General features: G+C 54.5%; 1 protein-coding gene across 1 annotated transcript in view; it reads left to right on the plus strand.

Annotated features, from left to right (window-relative positions):
* Window positions 1–18,569, plus strand: part of LOC111151385 (Rho GTPase activating protein 23) — a 69,618-nt gene extending 51,049 nt beyond the window's left edge. The window contains exons 18-24 of the mRNA XM_022509372.1: window positions 1,936–2,009; window positions 2,280–2,369; window positions 3,414–3,539; window positions 10,804–10,845; window positions 11,435–11,531; window positions 13,627–13,658; window positions 17,364–18,569. Of these exons, the coding sequence (XP_022365080.1) occupies window positions 1,936–2,009; window positions 2,280–2,369; window positions 3,414–3,539; window positions 10,804–10,845; window positions 11,435–11,531; window positions 13,627–13,658; window positions 17,364–18,434 (1,532 nt within the window). The 3' untranslated portion in view covers window positions 18,435–18,569. The remainder of the gene's footprint in view (window positions 1–1,935; window positions 2,010–2,279; window positions 2,370–3,413; window positions 3,540–10,803; window positions 10,846–11,434; window positions 11,532–13,626; window positions 13,659–17,363) is intronic.
* Window positions 18,570–18,869: the final 300 nt, after the last annotated feature.

Raw genomic sequence — 18,869 nt, forward strand, 5'->3', positions numbered from 1 at the left:
AGCTGAGTGAGTTTGCTGGTGCATTGACAAATATGGAACACCTGGCTCTCCAGGGGAAAAAGCCTTGATTCTTAGTGTTTTTTCAGTCACCAGAGTACAAATCTTCCCACCGTGGCTTATTTTAAGTTCCTGATAGGCTGCTGTCCTTAACAAAAGGAGGCTTCAGGGGCGCCTGGGTGGCTCAGTGGGTTAAGCCTCTGCCTTTGGCTCAGGTCATGATCTCAGGGTCCTGGGATCGAGCCCCACATCGGGCTCTCTGCTTGGCAGGCAGCCTGCTTCCCTCTCTCTCTCTGCCTGCCTCTCTGCCTACTTGTGATCTTTCTCTGTCAAATAAATAAGTAAAATCTTTTTAAAAAAATACCAAAACAAAAGGAGGCTTCTAATTTTGCAATTCATTCGTGTCTGTACAAAGACCTCTACCTCATTCTTCTTTTAAATCAACCACATAGTTGTTCATAGTCTGAATAGATTATAATTTGCCTAATCACTCCCCTAGGGATGGATATTTAGGTTGCATTCAGATTTTTGCTCTTACAAAAATGGTTGCAAAGACTTTCCTGAAATGTGTCCCTGCACACCTGGATCGGTGTCCTCAAGGTAGATTCCTAGACGTAGGATTTCTAGGTCAAAGTCCTGGTTAGCATTTTTGGAAGCTAATGTCAAGTTGTTCTCTGAGAAGATAGCCCTACTTCACACTCTTGCCAACAGCTTAGGAGAGAATTTGCCTCCACGCACCCCCATCAACCCTGGATGTTATCAATAGTTTACATTTTTGTTAATTGGAAGAGAAATGTCATCTCATTACTGTTTTCATTTTCGTTTCTTTCATTACTAGAGAAATCCACTATCTTTTCATTAGTTTATTGGACTTTTCTCTTTCTTCTCATTTCCTGTTTAGACCGTGCGCCCATTTTCCTGTTGGGTTGTCTTTTTCTGGTACTGATTTGTAGGACACAAGTTCTGTATTAACCCTTTGTTAGGCTTTGCAGATGTTTGCTCCTGGTCTGTCATTTGCCTATTAACTTTGCATTGTAAGGAATTGGAAACAATTATTTTAAGTGTAGTCAAAGCTGTTGGTCTTTAACAGATTCTACATCTCATGTTTAGGAAGGCTTCACAATTGTGGAGACATTTTCTTGTTTTTTTTTCTCAATATTTTAATGACTTTTACATTTGGCTCTGAATGCAGTTAAATTTGTTTGCATACTATGTGAGCTGGAAGTCGATTTTTGTTCTTCCAACAAGATAACTCATTGTCCTGGGGATGTTTATTGATACCTCCCTTCTTCCCCCACTGATTTGAAATACTGCTTTTGTCACGTAGTAAACATCCACGAGGCCTCTTCTCCTCCTCTCTGTGTCCTCATCCTTGGTCAGCTCTCCCTGTGAGTCCCACACGGCTCTAAGCAGTGCTGGGTTTTAAGTACGTTTCAGTATCTCAGAGGGTACGTCCCCCCTCGTCATTTTTCCTTTACAAGTTATCCTCAGCTATCCTTATGCATTTACTCATCAGATGGATTTTAGAATAAACTTACCATGTTCCATTTTTTTAAAGCTCCCCTTGGGCTTCTTCTGGGGACCTCTTGACCCAGGCGGGGTGGGCGTCTGGAGGCTGAAAGGGCCCTCCCTCTTTCTAGGTAACCTTTTCTTCTGACCTTGTGGTGTCTTTGTCCCAGACGCTGGGGCAAGGACCCCTCTTCCAGTATCAACATGCAGCTCGGGTCTTATTGCTTCCCAAACACACACACCTGGGCTAGCCCAGGTCAGGTGCACGCCTGAGTGTCGCTGTCGTGGATTTGGTCACGTGGACATGAGGCCACAGAGCTCCCCCCAAACTGAAACAGTCTGGGCCTCCTCAGCTTGGAAGCAGCACCCCCTGAGAGTGGGAAAAGGGACTGCCTCCTGCCTCTCTAAAGAGTCTTCACTGTGTTCTAGACAAATACAACGACTTCATCGAGGCCAATCGCATCGAAGACTCAAGAGAGCGGCTGAAGAGGCTCCGGAAGCTGGTAAGGGGGCAGGGACACCCTTAGGCAAAGGGCGGACTAGGCTAGGGGAGCACCACTGCCCTGCGAGGCCCAGAGTCCAGTGCTGCCAGTTCCTTCTGTGACCTTGGAGAGGCCCTTCTCCCCTCTGGGCCTCAGTTTCTCCATCTCTCCAACAGGGGTGGTTAGAGGGTGGTTTCTAGACCCCCGAGATACGGCAGTGGGAACCCTTGTGGGGTATGATGGAAGATGGGGTGGTCTCACAGCCCCGTGTCCCTTCTTGCTTTCACCCAGATCCGGGATCTCCCAGGACACTACTATGAAACACTCAAATTCCTCGTGGGGCATCTGAAGACCATTGCTGACCACTCGGAGAAAAACAAGGTGGGGGGACACTGGCACGAAATGTGGGGGAAGGAAACATAGAGGGTCCTCTCAGCATACTCTAAGCTCCTCCGGGTCAGATAATCCCAAAGCCCTCTGGGCATGCCCTCCTCCTTAAAGGGCATTTTGTCCCCACCCCACCCCTCTGGGGTTCTCCCCGGGAGAACCATCTCCTGAGTTTCTGAGGGTCTCCCAGAGTCAGAGAGCCACAGTCCCGCTGTGTCTGATGGAAATCAGTCCTTGGATCTAGCTCGAATCCCTTGCATTGCATTTTGCATGCATTGCATTGCATTTTCCTTTTCTTTCTTTCTTTCTTTTTTTTTTAAAAGACTTTATTTTAAGTAATCTCTACACCCAATGTGGGGCTCGAGCTCACAACCCCGGGATCATGAGTCACACGCTCTACAGACTGAGCCAGCCAGGCGCCCCGCATTGCATCTTTATAATCAAGCCTCTATATCTTCTGGTTCTGCAGCAGGGAGAATGAATGGAGATATAGGAACTCTCCCAGTTTTAAAATACCCTTAGAGGGACGCCTGGGTGGCTCGGTTGGTTGGACGACTGCCTTCGGCTCAGGTCATGATCCTGGAGTCCTGGGATCAAGCCCCGCATCGGGCTCCCGGCTACGCGGGGAGTCTGCTTCTCTCTCTGACCTTCTCCTCACTCATGCTCTCTCTCACTGTCTCTCTCTCGAATAAATGGATAAAATCTTTAAAAAAATAAAATAAAATAAAATAAAATACCCTTAGAACCTCCAGCAGGCCCCTATTCCGGGATCTCTCTCTGTTAGCACAATGTGGGTGAACAGGTTGGGCACTGCCCTGGGCTGCCAGGCCTAGGATGAGTAAGGCTGAAATCTGGCCTGTGCTCTACTTACCAGGCATCTCCATGCCCAACAAGGAGGAGTCTATCCCCTAAGCCAGGCATAGCCCAGGATGTGTTTGGGCCTTGGGAGTGAGGGGCCCACAGTGAGGGATGCCTGGGGGACTGGAGGTCAGAGCTCAGGGGGGTGTGAACACAGACCTGCTCTCTTCCCCTGCCCAGATGGAGCCCAGGAACCTGGCCCTGGTCTTCGGGCCAACGCTGGTGAGGACGTCTGAGGACAACATGGCGGACATGGTGACCCACATGCCGGACCGCTATAAGATCGTGGAGACGCTGATCCAGCACGTAAGCAGCCATCTCGATCCCGTGCACCTTGGGGGAAGGACGGGCAGCCTAAGCAAGTGCTCCTGGGATGGCAAATGCCCTTCAGAAGCGATGGGCTGCGTTTCCAGACCAAACAGGAATGGAGCCTAGAATCCTTCTTTCAAGGATGTTTCGTCCCTGAGCTTCTAAGATGCATGTGAGGGTCGGAGGGCAGAGGAAGGTCAGGGAAGATGCTGCTGGGTTGGAGAGCCACTGGGTGAGTGCAGGGGCACCTTCGGAAGGTGGCCTTCAGGAGAGTTGTCCTGGCAGAGACAGGCAGACAGGTGGACAAGTGTAGGGGGTGGGGGCAGAGCTCTGCTTTGCCGGCCCCACTGCAGCTTCAGGGAGCAAAGGGTGATGCCCAGCAGAAGGGAGGGGAATGGGGCAGGGCAGAGCAAGGGGTGAGGCCAGATCCTGGGCTTGTGCTCCCCTATGTTTTGGGCTGGTCTCCTCCTTTCTCATGGCTGCCTGGAGGCACCCCAGCCCCCATCTCTAAGGATTCTGGTTAACGGTCTTTGATGGGACCAGAACATAGAACAGCCAGCAGGGGGTGCAGGAGGTCTTGGTCCTCCAGAGCCAAACCCAGAACAGCACCGCCCCCTTCTGGGGCATTCCGGGATTTTTTTTTTTAATCAATTACAGATTTTGCATTTTTAAATTTCCCTACTGCCGGTAGATGGAGCAGACCCCCTCCTGCCAGGAGAAATAAGATTGGCAGCTGGCCAGGGCAACGGGGTCCTTGGCCTCTGCAATGTCACAGATGCTTTAGGGAAGAGAAACCAGGTCATGCTACTTCCATCTTACAGATGAGGAAGCTGGTGCTCAGAGAGGCAAAATGACTTGCTCAAAGCCACACAGCTAATAAATGACAGCCCCAGGACTGTAGGCCAGCTTTGTGTGACCAAGGTTTGTGCTTCCCTCTGCCCCTACTGGGGGGTCAGACTCCTGGGTTCATCCTAGAGCTGACTTGGCTGGACAAGTGAGGTGGGGCGGTAGACTTTGGTCCTGCTGACTGGCCCTGCCTGTTTATTTCCTTTCTTTACTGGGTGGTCAGGGCTCTGAGCCTTAGGAGGGAACATGGAAGCCCGTTCTCAGGCGAACACTGGGACACCAGCCCGGGAGCCCGCTCCAGAGCTGTGAGGGAAGCCAGGGCTGAGGGGCAGGGCAGGGATCCTCATGTGGCCTCAGTCTGGGGCAGCTTATCTCCCTTGGAAAAGTTCAGCTCCCCAGCCCAACAGGTAGCCCCTGGAGCCCCCGTGAGTGTGTGCTTTGGGCCAGGGTCAGTGCGGAAGAGAGGGAGACTGGCCCCACGGTTCCTAGGGAAGCCCCCGGAAGCCCAAGGCCTGTGGTCAGTTGGGGTGCCAGGAATAGCACTCTCTGGGAGAAAGGAGGCCCAAAGTGTGTCCATTTACCTCCCCTACACCCCCAAGAGGGGGTCCCCCAGTCAATGGCAGCCCCTCCTTTGGGCAGGGTGGCCGGAGGAGGAACACATCTGTCTCCTTCGCAGTCATCCTCCCAGCGTTCAGCCTCATGCCTGGCAACATAGTAAACACTCAGGGTTTGTTGAGCGAATGAACAAATGGGTTGCTTTTGAGGTCCTACCCTTCTGGACTTTTGCACTCAGGGATTTGTTCCCGGGCCGTCCTGGAACTGGGGCCTCTCCGTTCTCTGCCTCCTTGGCACTTGGACATAATCAGCCTGGACAGTTGTCAAGGGAATGAGCTCCCCTCCCCAACCCTGAGTCCCCTGGAGTCTACCCAGCCAAGTTTTCCGGTGTCTCTCTGGTCCAGAGCCAGCGTAGTTATGAGTGCAGGCCGGATGGGACTTCGGCAGGGAGCACTCCAGCTCTGGCCCTGAGCCTGTGGCCAGTCAGTGGGTGGTTGAACGTCGCGGGAGACATGACCTCCTGCTGGGTTTCCGGCCGCAGCTGTCACCTGGCCTCCCTACTGGGGGCTCCTGTCCCCCGTGAAACTCTTGGACAGCAGCACTGGAAGGGGCTGGAAGGCACCAAGCCCCATCCTTGTGTGGCACAGCGGGCAGAAATGGGTGCGGAGAGAGGCACTGACATGCCCGGGGTCACACAGCATGATCGTGGTGGAGTGGAGGTGTGCAGACCCAGGGGGTCACCTTCCCAGTGGCAAGTCACCAGCCAACCCACGACCATGTTCACAAAGCCACCTGAAACCCAAACAAAGACAATGTCGAAGCATTTGTTCCTTGATTCACCCAACAAATGTGATGATCCCTCCTGCACACTAGCTCTCACCTCTGCACTAGTGACCTTAGGAACCAGATCATTCTTTGTGGGGGGCTGTCCTGTGCGTTGGAGGATGGTTAGCAACATCTCTGGCTAGATGCCAGGAGCACCCGTCTGGTTGTGACAAATGCAAATGTCTATGTTTGCCACATGTCCCCTGGGGGACCAGGGGCCCAACTCACCCTGGCTGAGAGGCAGGGCCGGAGGGCTCTGGTTCTGGGGCCAGCCAGCCGAGTTTGCCTCTGCCTCTGCTCCTTGCCTGCTGTGCGACCTTGAACGAGTGACTGACTTTCGTCTGCAGAGCAGAGAGAGTGGTCGTGCTTACCTCACGAAGTAGTCGGGAGGCTTCCATGAGTTAATAGCTGTAAAGACCCCGGATGCCCCCTAGCAGCTAGGACTTGGTGTGTGGGTTCAAGATTGCCATGCTTGACCTCACGGGTATTACTCCACGCCTGAGCCCGGCATGCCTGCTGGGACCAAGGGGATGGAAGCCAGGCCCTGCTCCAAAGGAGCGTTGCCCAGGGAAGATGATATTCGTTTTCTGGACTATGGCCAGGGAAGCCCCATGGGAGGACTGGACCCTGCCCCAGGTATGGGGCTGGGACCATGGCGGGGGCTCCCTGCAGTGTCTTCAATGGCCTCAAGGAATTTAGCCAGGCAGGGACAGGAGAACGCATGGCAGGCAGAGGGAACTGGGTGTGCACCAGCTGGTGGGCATTCTTCCAGAGAACTCTGGGCTGCCTGGAAGCCTCCTCCATACCTCTGGGTTCCCACGGCACTTTCGGGCACCCACAAACGCTGGCTTCTCAGGGCTCCTTCTACTCAGCCCATCCCTGGGGACCGCACCTTTTTGTAATTTCAGCTAATGTCTATTATACACTAATAGTATGTTGTACTGAGCGCTTTATGTACAGTGTTTCATTATTTTTAAAAAATTGGAATGGGGGACCGCCTGGGTGGCTCAGTCAGTTAAGCGTCTGCCTTCGGCTCAGGTCATGATCTCAGCGAGGAGTCTGTTTCTCCCTCTCCCTCTTGTGCCTCTCCCCCTGCTTGTGCGCTCTCTCTCTCTCTGTCAAATAAATAAATACAATCTTAAAAAATTAAATGGACAGGGTTGCTTGGGTGAATGTCCAACTCTTGATTTCGGCTCAGGTCATGATCTCAGGGTCGTGATGGAGCGCGACATTGGGCTGCACACTGGGTGCGGAATCTGCTTGACATTCTCTCCCTCCCTGTCCCTCTGCCCAGTCCCTCTCCTACTCACAACCCATGTGCATGCATGCTCTCTCTCTCTCTCTCAAGATATTTACTTTTAATGGAGTTATAATTGACATGTGCTATTATATTAGCTTCAGGCGTACAACATAATGATTTGACATTTGTATATATTGTGAAATGATCAGCACTGTTAAGTCTAGTTACCACCCATCGCCATGCGTAGTTACAGTTGTTTTTCTTGTGATGAGAATTTTTTTAAAAGATTTATTTATTTATTTTAGAGGGAGAAAGCGAGAGAGAGCGGGGGGCGGGGCAGAGGGAGAGGGAGAGAGAATCTCAAGCAGACTCCCCGCTGAGCACAGGGCCTGACGTGGGGCTTGATTCCAGGACACCGGGCTCATGACCTGAGCAGAAATCAAGAGTCAGACACTTCACAGACTGAGCCACCCAGGCATCCCTTGTGATGAGAACGTCTAAGATTTATTCTCTTAGTAACTTCCAAATAGACAAGACGGTGATATCAACTATAGTCATCATGCTCTGTTACATCCCCATGACTTATCTATTTTGTAATTGGAAGTTTGTACCTTTTGACCCCCTTCACCTCCTCGGTCCTCCCCCTGCCAACTCCTGGCAACCACCGACCTGTTCTTTCTGCCTCTGAGCTTGGATTTTGTGTGTCTGTTTGTTTTAGATTCCACTGTTTGTTTTAGATTAAAGTGTTTGACTTTCTCGGTCTGACTTATTTAATTTAGTGTAGTGCCCTTGAGGTCTGCCCCTTGTGGTCACAAAGGGCAAGATTTCCTTCTTTTTATGGCTGAGGAGTATTCCATTTTATAGGCATACCACATCTTCTTTATCCATTTTTCCACCCATAGACACTTAGGTCAATTCCATATCTTGGCTATTGTAATAATGAGCTGCAGCGAACGTCAGGGTGCAGGTATCTTTTCTTGTTGGTGTTTTGTTTTTTTTTCCCCTTCGGATAAATACCCAGAAGTGGAATTCCTGGATCATAGGGCAGTTCTATTTTTAACTTTTTGAGGAACCTCCATACTGGTTTCCAGAGTGGCTGCACCATTTTACATTCCCACCAGTGTGAGGGTTCCCTCTCCGACCACGTCCTTGCCAACAGTTGGTATTTCTAGTTTTGTTTTTTTTTTTATAGTAGGCATATGGGATTTCATGTTAATTCTCACCACAATTGTAGAAGTAGATAGTCCTATTATGCCCATTTTGCAGATAAGGAAATAGACTCAGAGAGGTCATTTACCTGAGGTGAACTTGAGCCTGAGACAACTGATTTTAGATTTTGTGTTATTCTTTTTAAAGATTTTATTGATTTATTTATTTGAGAGACAGAGAACATGTTTGTGTGCGCACATGTGTGAGGGGGAGGGGCAGAGGGAGAGAGAGAAGCAGACTCTCCATTGAGGAGGGAGCCCAATGCAGGGCTTGATCCCAGGACCTGAGCTGAAGGCAGGTTAATGCTTAACAGACTGAGCTACTCAGGCTCCCCTAGATCTTGCCTGATTTCTTATTTTCTCTTCTCTTTCTTATTTCTCTTCTGTGCCACTTATTTGGGTTAATAATACGCCTGATTTCGATGAATAACTGAGGTCCATGGCACACGGTCATTATCAATCTGCAAGTCTCCTTGTTCTCCCCTTCATTCTCACCCACTCTGCTGCCCCATAGTGACCCACTCTAATAGGTTAATATGTGTCCTTCCAAACCACTTCTTTATGCTTATTTTATTTATTTTTAAACCAACAGTATTTTTAAAAAGACTTTATTTATTTATTTGATAGGAAGAGAGACAGTGAAAGAAGGAATACAAGCAGGGGTAGTGGGAGAGGGAGAAGCAGGCTTCTTGCTGAGCAGAGCTCCATCCCAATGCAGAGCTCCATCCCAGGACCCTGAGATCATGACCTGAACCCAAGGCAGAGGCTTAACCTACTGAGTCACTCAGACTCCCTAAACAGTATTTTTTTTTTTTTTAAGTAATCTCTCTGCCCAATATGGGGCTTGAACTCACAACCCCAAGATCAAGAGTTGCACGCTCTACCAACTGAGCCAGCCAGGAACCCCAAATATTCTGCGTGTTTTAATTTCCAGCCAGTGAGTTTAGCTCCTTTGCTTGATTCTAATTTCTGTTACTGTTAGGGCTTAGCTCAGCTATCTTAAGTGTCATTTTCTGTTTATCCCATTTTCATTTTATTTCTCTTCAGTCTGTCCTACCTTGCTTTGGATGAATTGATTTTTATTTTCCTGATGGGAAAATTATGCAATTTATAAAGCCCGTCCTGTGTTTGATCACACAATTATAACAGCCCATACTTATGTTTCCTTTTCACTGACCCATTTCTAAAGCTCATCAATATCTATTGTCTTCCTTCCACCACATCTAAAAACCAAGTACCTTTGTGTACTCTCCCCTGTCACTGGTTTCTCCCTCTGTGTCCAAAATCCATCGCATCCTGGAGATACTTTGTTTGTATATGTGCATGAGTGTCCTTTCTTGGATCGACAATGGGCTTTTCTTTCTTTCTTTTTTTTTTTTAAGATTTTATTTATTTATTTGACAGAGAGAGATCATAAGTAGGCAGAGAGGCAGGCAGAGAAAGAGAGAGAGAGGAGGAAGCAGGCTCTCTGCTGAGCAGAGAGCCCGATGCGGGGCTCGATCCCAGGACCCTGAGATCATGACCTGAGCCGAAGGCAGAGTCTTAATCCACTGAGCCACCCAGGCACCCCGACAATGGGCTTTTCTATGCTACTATCCATCCTTCTCAGAGCTTGTTGCTCCAACCTGGAGTCATTTCTTTACGTGCTCATGTACACAATTAAGAGAGTCTTTGTGTGGTAATCATTTTGATGTCTTAGAATAGCTGTAGTTCATGCTCAAAGTGAGAGTTTAGCAGGGTATAAAAATCTAGGTTCCAAATTCCTACATTCATAGTCCAGTGATACAGTGAAAATATTGTCTTCTTGGGTCTGCTGCAGCCAAAAGTTCTAGTTTACAGCTGACACTTGCTCATTTGCAAGCAGTCTATTTTGTTTTTCAGAAAACTTTTAAGGTTTCATCTTCAAGATTCTCAAATTTCACAAAATATATATTTAAGAGTGGGATTTTTAGTTTATTGTCTATGTTGTTTGGCATTTATGCGAAAACACTTGCCTGCCTGCCCCTCAGGGAACCTCCTAACACGTCCCTCCAGACACTTCTCTTTCCTGGCGGGAGGAGGGGATGCCGCCCCAGGGCAGTGTGGTGCCCAGGGTTGGGGAGAGGTACACAGCCCTGGCAGCCATGACTGACCTTCTCCCTGCAGTGGCCCCAGCTGGCACTAGATGGCGCCTCTGCCCCCCCACTGTACTTGGGAGCCAGCCGCAGTGATGTGCCCTGCACAGTGTCTAGTGACAGCTGGCCCCAAATCTCTCCTTGAGCCGGCCCTCTATCAATCTCAGCCCCCTCCCAGTCCAGGCTGCATTTCCCTCCCACACTGGGGTCCAGCCTTTTCTCTCCCCCAGGGTTTCTCATAGTCTGTGGAGTTGGGTCCTGGGGTTCATCACTCTCCCTTGAGGACTTCTAGTAACCAGGCAAGAATGAGGTTGTTGAAAAGAGGAGGGACCCTCACCTTGGTGCCCTCTCTTGCCCTGCTCCATCTGACATCTCAGTGGGGTCCTCTGGACTGTGCAGTTTGGGGGACCATGTCTCTGTCTTCCCTCAGCACCTTTCCACATTGAGTTCACTTCCTTTTGTCTCCTCTGCAGTCAGACTGGTTCTTCAGCGATGATGAGGACAAGGGAGAGAGAGTAAGTGATGCGGGGGGAGGGGTGGGTCTGGTCTGAGGTGGGCCCTCATCCCAGGCTGGGGGCGAGGAGAGGGCAGACAGCAAGACTCAAGCAGGGCAAGGTCCCTGTCCTTGGGGCTTCCCAGTCTGGTGGAGGAAACATCGACCCTTTCTTCAGGAGCCTCTAATCTAATGGGAGACACAGTCCCTGCCTTCATGAGCCCCGGGTCTGAGGGGGGAGATATAAGCCTTACCCTAAGGAAACTGAGTCCAATAGCAAAGGTAAACCCTACCTTCCCATCTTACGTGGAAGATACAGGTCTTAGGAAGGTCTAGTCTGACAGGGAAGACACGGCTCCTGCCTTCAGCTGAGAGAGCAGCACCAGCCTTTGGGGTTCAATCAAAGTGTTGGAGAAGGCACAAAATAGCCTAGTGGGGGACATGTAGGACCTGCCCTCAAGAGTGCCTGGCAGATGAGAGAGATACCTGCTGCCCTGGTGAGCCCCAGTCTGATGGAGGAGTCACTGTCCCCGCCTTCAAGTTACCCCAGGTTGCGGGACCACAGTCCAGCCATCTGAGGGCGTGCTGGCTGACCCTTCTCCTGTTTGCAGACTCCCGTGGATGACAAGGAGCCTCAGTCAGTGCCCAACATTGAGTACCTCCTGCCTAACATTGGCAGGACAGTGCCCCCTGGAGACCCAGGTTCAGGTGAGTGCAGGGGCTCGGGGAGGAGGGGGCGGGGGTGGACTCTGCATTCTCCAGGGTCCCAGATGCCTGGCCAGATGCCCAGCTTCCCTGCTCTGCCCTAGCGGGGCCCTTTCCTGCCCCCGCCCCCCGGAGACTGGGCTGTGGCAGGGCCATCTCCGCTCCAGGGAGGTTCGGCTTGCCTGTGCGCCCGCCTCCATGTCTGCTCAGCTGCCCCCGGGGCTGGGTAGGGGCTTTGTTCGCCCTCCTTCACTGGTTTCCTTCCTGAGCTTTTTATTTCTCTGGGGCTGTGTCCTTCCGGGCATGTTCCTCTTTTTAATTTTTCTTCCTTTTCTCCTTGCACCCCTCCACCCTCTTCTCTCTTCTCCCTGTGCTCTCCTCCCGCCCCTGGACCCTGCCCCCCCTTCTCTCCTTCCCCTCCTCCAGCGGACCTGTTGGAGATTTAAAGGGTACAGTGTGGCATTGCGGCCTCGGTCACTAACAGTGGCGGGTGATTATAAGAAGGCTGGGCAGGCCCGAGGGGCAGGCAGAAAGGTCCCAGACTGTGAACACATCGACGTGACATACCAGCTCCCCACGCTTGTTAACAGCTTACCCCCGCCCTAACCCTCCCGGCTGAAGGCCCCTTCTCAGGAGGAAGGAGGAGTTTGTTGGAGGCAGATCCTATCCCTTTGCGGGGAAGTCTGAGCACCGTAGGTTGCCCCCCACATTCCCCAGGCTCTGGCCTTCTCTCTGTGCCGAGCCCGGCTACCTCGGGTTGTCCAGAGGGGGAGTCTTAGCTGGAAAGGGGACCCAGCATGTCTAGACACAGGGGATGTCACCCCCCCAGAAGCCCCTCTATAGCCACAGCTCCTGCCTCAGTTGCCTCCGAGGGCTGGCTCTTCCTGTGTCTAAAACCAGAACCCCTGGTCATTCAGCCCCTATGTCCTGTTTCTGGGCGCTGAGCCTTGTAGCAGAGCAGCCCCAAGCAGTCCCTCCTTGGCTTAAGGCACTAACTTGTCCCGCCCCATGGGTGAGTTCCCCTTTGTATTTTGACGGCTCCTGTCTCTGACAGAGGCATTGCACAGCACCCCTAGTTCCCAGAGGCAGGCTGAGGAGGGAGCCAGAGGACAAGGTGGGTGGGGGTGGCAGAGAGGAGCCCCCCGTTTCTTCTAATCACCTGCTGCCGCACCCCTGCCCCGTGTGTCTCACTGTGTGGTTGGCCGTCTGCTCTTCTCACTGTGTGCAGGGGAGGGCTGGGGAGGAGGGCTCACTTGCTTGCCAGAGAGTGTGGATTAACCGTGCCTGCCCACTGCCCCATCAGACCCCAGAAGGTCCTTAGATCAGCCTGGAGAAGACCCTGCCAGGACTGGTTTCTGATTCCTTCTCTACCCCAGTGATATTAAGGGAGGGGGACCCAAGACCCATGGATGTAACAGTTTCACTCTTCTTCGTAGCTCTGATAATTAACAGGGGCCTTGCCTCATCAGAGCAGCCTGAGCTGGAGTCTGGAGCTGGAACCCAGCAAGGCCCTAAGCACCAGCCCACTCTAGCTCCTGTGTCCCGCCCCCCTGCTGCCTGCCCCTGTACCCCATCCCACACGGGGTCCGCCGTCTTCCTCCTGTCCTGGAGTTGGGGTGGGTGGAGGTAGATGTAGGTCCCACCTGTCTGTGCACTGTGTGGTCTCCATTTCTCCAGAGCATCTGTGACTTGCCGTGTTTCATTGTGGTTTCTGTGGATTGCGTCTGGTATTTGGTATTTTCTCTCCAATGCTTCAGAGTAACAGGGACAGGAGGGGCGGGGAGAGGAACTAGGCCCAAAGAAAAGTCCCCCCTCCCACCCCTTGCCCCTGACCCTGGCCAGTGAGAGTCTAGGGTCTGGCAGCCTGATGTCACTTCCTGCCTCAAAGGGAAGTGGTGATTGACATCATTAGCCGCTCCATACCTGTCCCCACAGGAAATGACATCAGAAGCCCATCACACTCCCAGGACCCGGGGAGATCTCAGGTGTCTGAACTCCCCGGTTTCTGAAGCCTCCGAGGAGAGGGAGTTGTGTTCACGAGACAGCCTCCTCCTGCCCCAATTTAACTTTCGTTTTTCTTTCTCGCTCTCCCCAATAGATTCCACCACCTGCAGTTCAGCCAAGTCCAAGGTGAGTGCCAAAGCCATTCCGAAGGCTCTATCCCTGTCCAGGCCAGCCCGCTCTTTGCTTTTGGTCGAGGGAAGGGGGAGAAGTGCTTGTGGCCCCTGAGGAGGGTTGCTGGTCCCTGGGAAGGCAGGTGGGAAGGACTGTGTGTACGAGGTCCGTGGAGAAGCTGCCGACCTGGGCTGCTGTGGGAGGTGTCTGGGGGAAGAGAAGGCTCTGGCTTGGGAGTTAGGTGGCCGGGGGTGGGGCGGTGCAGGCAGCGCGCCCAGTGGTCAGAAGCACAGCAGTCCTGGGTCTGAGTCCTGGCTCCAGCGTTCCGTAGCTTCAGGACATCAGGCAAGTTGCTTAACTTCTTTGTGACCCTCACTTCCTCACCTGTAAGTGAGGCCTGGTATTTATCCCCATAAATGGGGATATGGGAACCAGCAGATATGTTTGCTGCAAGGAACTAGGTTTTTTGGAGAGCCCAAAGCAAGCAGAAGGAAGGAAATAATAAAGACAAGAGCATCAATCAACGAAATTGGAAACAGTTGAGAAAAATCGATGAACCCAAAGCTGATTCTCCGAACCAGTCCTCACAGTCAGCGTCCTGCCTGCTCCAGAGCCCGGCCTCTGACACAGAGCCCGTGAGGCCAGCACGGCTGTCCAGCTGTTAGAATAGAGCTGGATGGCCAAGGGGGTTGTCTTAGTCAGCATGGGCTGCCGTGACAAATGCCACATATGGGGTGGCTTACAAAACAGACATCTCTTTTGTCACAGTTCTTAAGGCTAGATGTCTAAGATCAAGGTATCAGCATGGTCAGTTTCTGCTGCGAGCTCTCTTCCTGTCTTGTGGTTGGCCGCTTTCTCGCTGTGTCCTCACAGAGCAGAGAGAAAGCAATCGCACATGCTCCCTGGCGTCTCTTTGTGTCACAGCACTAATGCTGCCATCAGGGTGTGACTGCCTTCCCTCCCAAAGGCCCTGTCTCCAAATACACTAGGGGTCAGGGCTCGCTTTGGCAGACGGATTCGGGGAGAGGGACACAATTCTGTCCGCAGTAGTGGGTGAGATCACTAAACTTTGGTGATCAAACCAGACTCATTTTGGTCTGGGTCTCTAAGCACTGGCCAGGTCCCAGTGAGCCCAGTGTGCCCGACACCAAGCAGGTGCTCATTACATATCAGATGAATGTACTAGGTTGCGGGGGAGCCTGGGGGGCCCAGTTGGTTAAGCGTCCAACTCTTGATTTCAGCTCAGGGAAATTCTTGATTTCGTGATCTTGGGGTCGTAAGATAGAGCCACATGGCGGGCTCTGCACTGGGCATAGAACCTGTTTGGGGGTCTCTCTCTCCCTCTGCTCTGCTTGCATGCTCTCTCGCTCTCTCAAACAAACAAACAAACAAAAAAGAAAGAAAGAGAAAAAGAAGAATGTGCTGGACAGAAAGAAAGAAGGCTGCTTTAGTCTAGGACAGAGGTCCCTGCAGCCTCTCCACAGAACTTCTGACGGCACACCTGTGGGCGCTCACCCCGTCAGAAGACTGTGTAATGGGGAGCAAGTTCATTACCGTGACCCGAACCCAGCTCCATGTTACTTCCACCCATTTGCTCCTGCTCGCCTCCTGGCTTCCCAGGGCTGACCTCTTGACCTTTCTGTACGTGTCCTGACCTCTGCCTTCCTGGAAGGGACCATTGCGACCCCACTGCTTCTACAGCTAGCAGGGAGAGAGGATATTTGATCGGGTGGTCCTAGTGGCCTCTCAAGTCTCTCTGAGAGCATCGGCCAGTCGAAGTGGCACTGACCACCCTGTGCCTCGGGGCGATCACATCGTGCTGCCCCAAGGCCCAGCTCCAGGGATTGCCTTCGGGAGCCCTGTTGATGGCCACGGCCAGGGAGCCCCGTGCCTCTGAATCCTGACTGCCTGGCACGTGTTGGCTTTCTCAGAACCAGCTGATGTGAGAGAGAGCACGTAGGTTGCGGGGGGCCACGCAAGGCATCTCTGGGTCTCCATTCAGTATTACGCTGTGGCTGAAGCGGGCTGTGGCTTTGGAGGAGGGAGTCACCAAGCAGGCCATTCCAGCCCAGCAGGGGGAGCAATTCCAGCCTCTGCGTCCGCAGGGCCTCCTGTGTCAAAGGGACTGCCTTCATCCCTTTGTCCCTTCACTTGACATTTACTGAACGCCTGCTATGGGCCAGGCATGGCGCTAGGGGTCAGGGATGCAAACAGAAATAAGCCACAGACCTTGCTCTCAAGGAACTCAGAGTTTGATGCAGATGATGTGGAAACAGGTCCATCCTGATGGGAGAAGAGCAGGTGCAGCTGTGTTTTCAAAGGACAAGGCGAGGGCTGCGAGGTGGCTGCATGGAGGACTTAGAGCTCACCCGGCAAGTAGGGTGGGCTGGGGGGCAGCGGCTAAGGGCTGCCAGTGTTAAAATGCAGGGGGGTCTGGCAGGTGGGCATCGCCCAAGTGAAGGCTGTGTTGGGGTTGGGGTTGGGGTTGGGTTAGGGAAGGCCCTAGGCTGGGAAAGTTGGGACCAGATTGTGAAGGGCCTTGTGTATGGGCTTCATTCTGGTGGGGGTGAAGGGGCCCTGCAGAGTGTGGCGGTGATCAGACTCCCACCTAGTCTTAGAAGGGCTGATTGGTCTAGAGGATGAGGGACTGGGGTAAGGGAAGGGTAGAGGCGGGGAGTCCTATAAGGAGAGGGCAGAAAGGTCCAGAGAAGGCAGAGTGAGGTCCTGGAAAGAGGATGGTGAGGATGGGCTGGCTTTGGGAGTCACTTTGGGAGAATCGAAAAGAAGCAGGGGAGAGGCAGGAGGCAGAGAATCCCCTCAAGGTGGGGAACATGAACGCAGATGTCTTGGGGTCGGGGGTAGGGAGCATAGTTCAGTTGGAGATAGGAGAGTTTCGGGTGCCTGCAGACACTTTGCTGGAGACGGATTTGCCGTTGGAAGAAGAGTTCTGGGGTTCAAGGGATAGTTGGGTGTTGGCCAGTGGCAGGCAGCATGGGATCTGCTGGGGCACCATGGAAGGCTAGGACCAGAAAACACCCACAGGATTTAGCAGCGAGAACGGGCAGGAAGTTGCCCAGTGTGGGGTTGGGAATCACTGTTTTGGAGCAAATTCGTGTGGCCACTCCTGGCGGCAGAGCTGGTGGTTGGATTGATGTAGGGCTGTGGGTTGTGGGTGGCACACTGATGGACTGGCTGAAATGCCAGCCCGTGGGCTGCTGTTGGGAAAGGGAAATGAACTTGGGCGGATTGCCCTGGAGAGGCCCATACATACGGAGTAGGTGCAAAGGCAGGTTTCCCAAGTGGGAGTGAGTGGCGGTGGAGGGGGTGGAAGCCGCGGTCGGAGGGAGGTGCCTGCCAGGGTCTGGGGATGATCACCCAGGACAGTCTGTGAAATGGGTTCAAACTGTCAAGTGTGTTCCCTCTCGAGAGGCTATTATCACCAGAGCCGCGTCCACAAGGATTTCTCTAGCGCTGGGCATGGGGAACGGAGTGGAAGGTGAGCAGAGGTGAGGGACCGGCTCCCAGCTCACAGGAAAGAGCGGAGAGTCTGGACTGAAGCCAGAGCGGGTGCCGAGGGTTGGCCGGCTCCCGAGTGGGTAGTGACGCTGCTGCCGGCACTGCCATCTGAGGAGAACGGTCCCGAGGCCGCCGGGGGAGGGAGCGCGGGGCCGGACCCCGGTGCGGGGGCGCCTCCTGCATTCTGGCCTGTCTCCCGCGCAGGGCTCGTGGGCCCCCAAGAAGGAGCCGTACGCCCGGGAGATGCTGGCGATCTCCTTCATCTCGGCAGTCAACCGCAAGCGGAAGAAACGGCGGGAGGCGCGGGGGCTGGGCAGCAGCACCGACGACGACTCGGAGCAGGAGGTGCACAAGCCCGAGGCGCCGGCGCCGGGGGCGCGGGACCAGCCGGAGGGACCGCTGCCGGGCGCCGCCGACGCCGCCGACGCCGCCGCCGCCCCCGAGGCCCCCGGCCGCCTCAGCCCCCCGGCGGCGCCGGACGAGCGGCCGGCCGCGGACACGCGCTCCATCGTCTCGGGCTACTCCACCCTGTCCACCATGGACCGCAGCGTGTGCTCGGGCGCCGGGGGCCGGCGGCCGGGCGCGGGGGACGAGGCGGACGATGAGCGCAGCGAGCTGAGCCACGTGGAGACGGACACGGAGGCCGGCGCGGGGCCCGGGGGGCGTCCGGCGCGCCGGCCGTCCTTCAGCTCGCACCGCCTCATTCCCTGCGACACGCTGGCACGCCGCCGCCTGGCCCGAGGCCGCCCGGATGGCGAGGGCGCGGGCGGGGACACGGGCGCGAGCGCGGGACGCGGCGGGGTGCGCGCCGCGGAGCCGCCGGGCTCGGCCTCGTCCAGCAGCCAGGAGTCGCTGCGCCCCCCGGCGGCCGCGGCGGTGGCGGCGCTGGGCTCGCGGCCGTCGCGCATCGAGGCGCTGCGGCTGCGCCTCCGCGGCACTGCCGACGACATGCTGGCCGTGCGGTTGCGGCGACCGCTGTCGCCCGAGACGCGGCGGCGCCGGAGCAGCTGGCGACGCCACACGGTGGTGGTGCAGAGCCCGCTGACCGACCTCAACTTCAACGAGTGGAAGGAACTGGGCGGCGGCGGCGGTCCCTCAGAGCCCGCGGGCCCTCGGGCACACAACGACAACAAGGACTCAGGCCTCAGCAGCCTGGAGTCCACCAAGGCGCGGGCCCCGTCGTCCGCGGCCTCGCTGCCGCCCGGGGACCCGGGGGCCCTGCAGAGCCAGCCCTCGCGCCGCTCGGCCGCCTCGCGCCTCCATCAGTGTCTGTGACCAGCCCCCCTCCCCCCGCCCGGTTCCCCTCCCCCAGTCTTCTGTGGCTTGCGCCTCTTCTTTCGTTCCCCCCACCCCCCCCCGCTGCGTCTGGCGCTGCAGGCCGCGTCTGTCTAGTTTGTGTGCGGGGATCGGTAGGAGGTGGGCCGGCTAGAAGGCCTGGCTGAGCGAGGCGGGGGCGGGAGGGGACCCCGGAGGTAAGGGGAGGGGGACACTGGAGGGGACAGGCTGCTGGGGGCTCAGTGACAGAGTGGGCCCTTCTGGGCCCTTCTGTGTCTGCACTTAGAGACCCCTGTTGGCTATGGGATGCGGATAGGGAACCGCCAAGTCTCAGACTAAAGGAAAGACGCGGGGTGATGCTGGCTCTCGGCTCCTTTCCTCTGCCCCTGCCGTTAGCTCCTAGCTCCTTGCTGAGGGAAGGGAGTGTATATCTGT

This window comes from Enhydra lutris, unplaced genomic scaffold (genome assembly GCF_002288905.1).
Source record: "Enhydra lutris kenyoni isolate GAN:26980312 unplaced genomic scaffold, ASM228890v2 scaffoldscaffold26, whole genome shotgun sequence".
Lineage (NCBI taxonomy): Eukaryota > Metazoa > Chordata > Mammalia > Carnivora > Mustelidae > Enhydra > Enhydra lutris.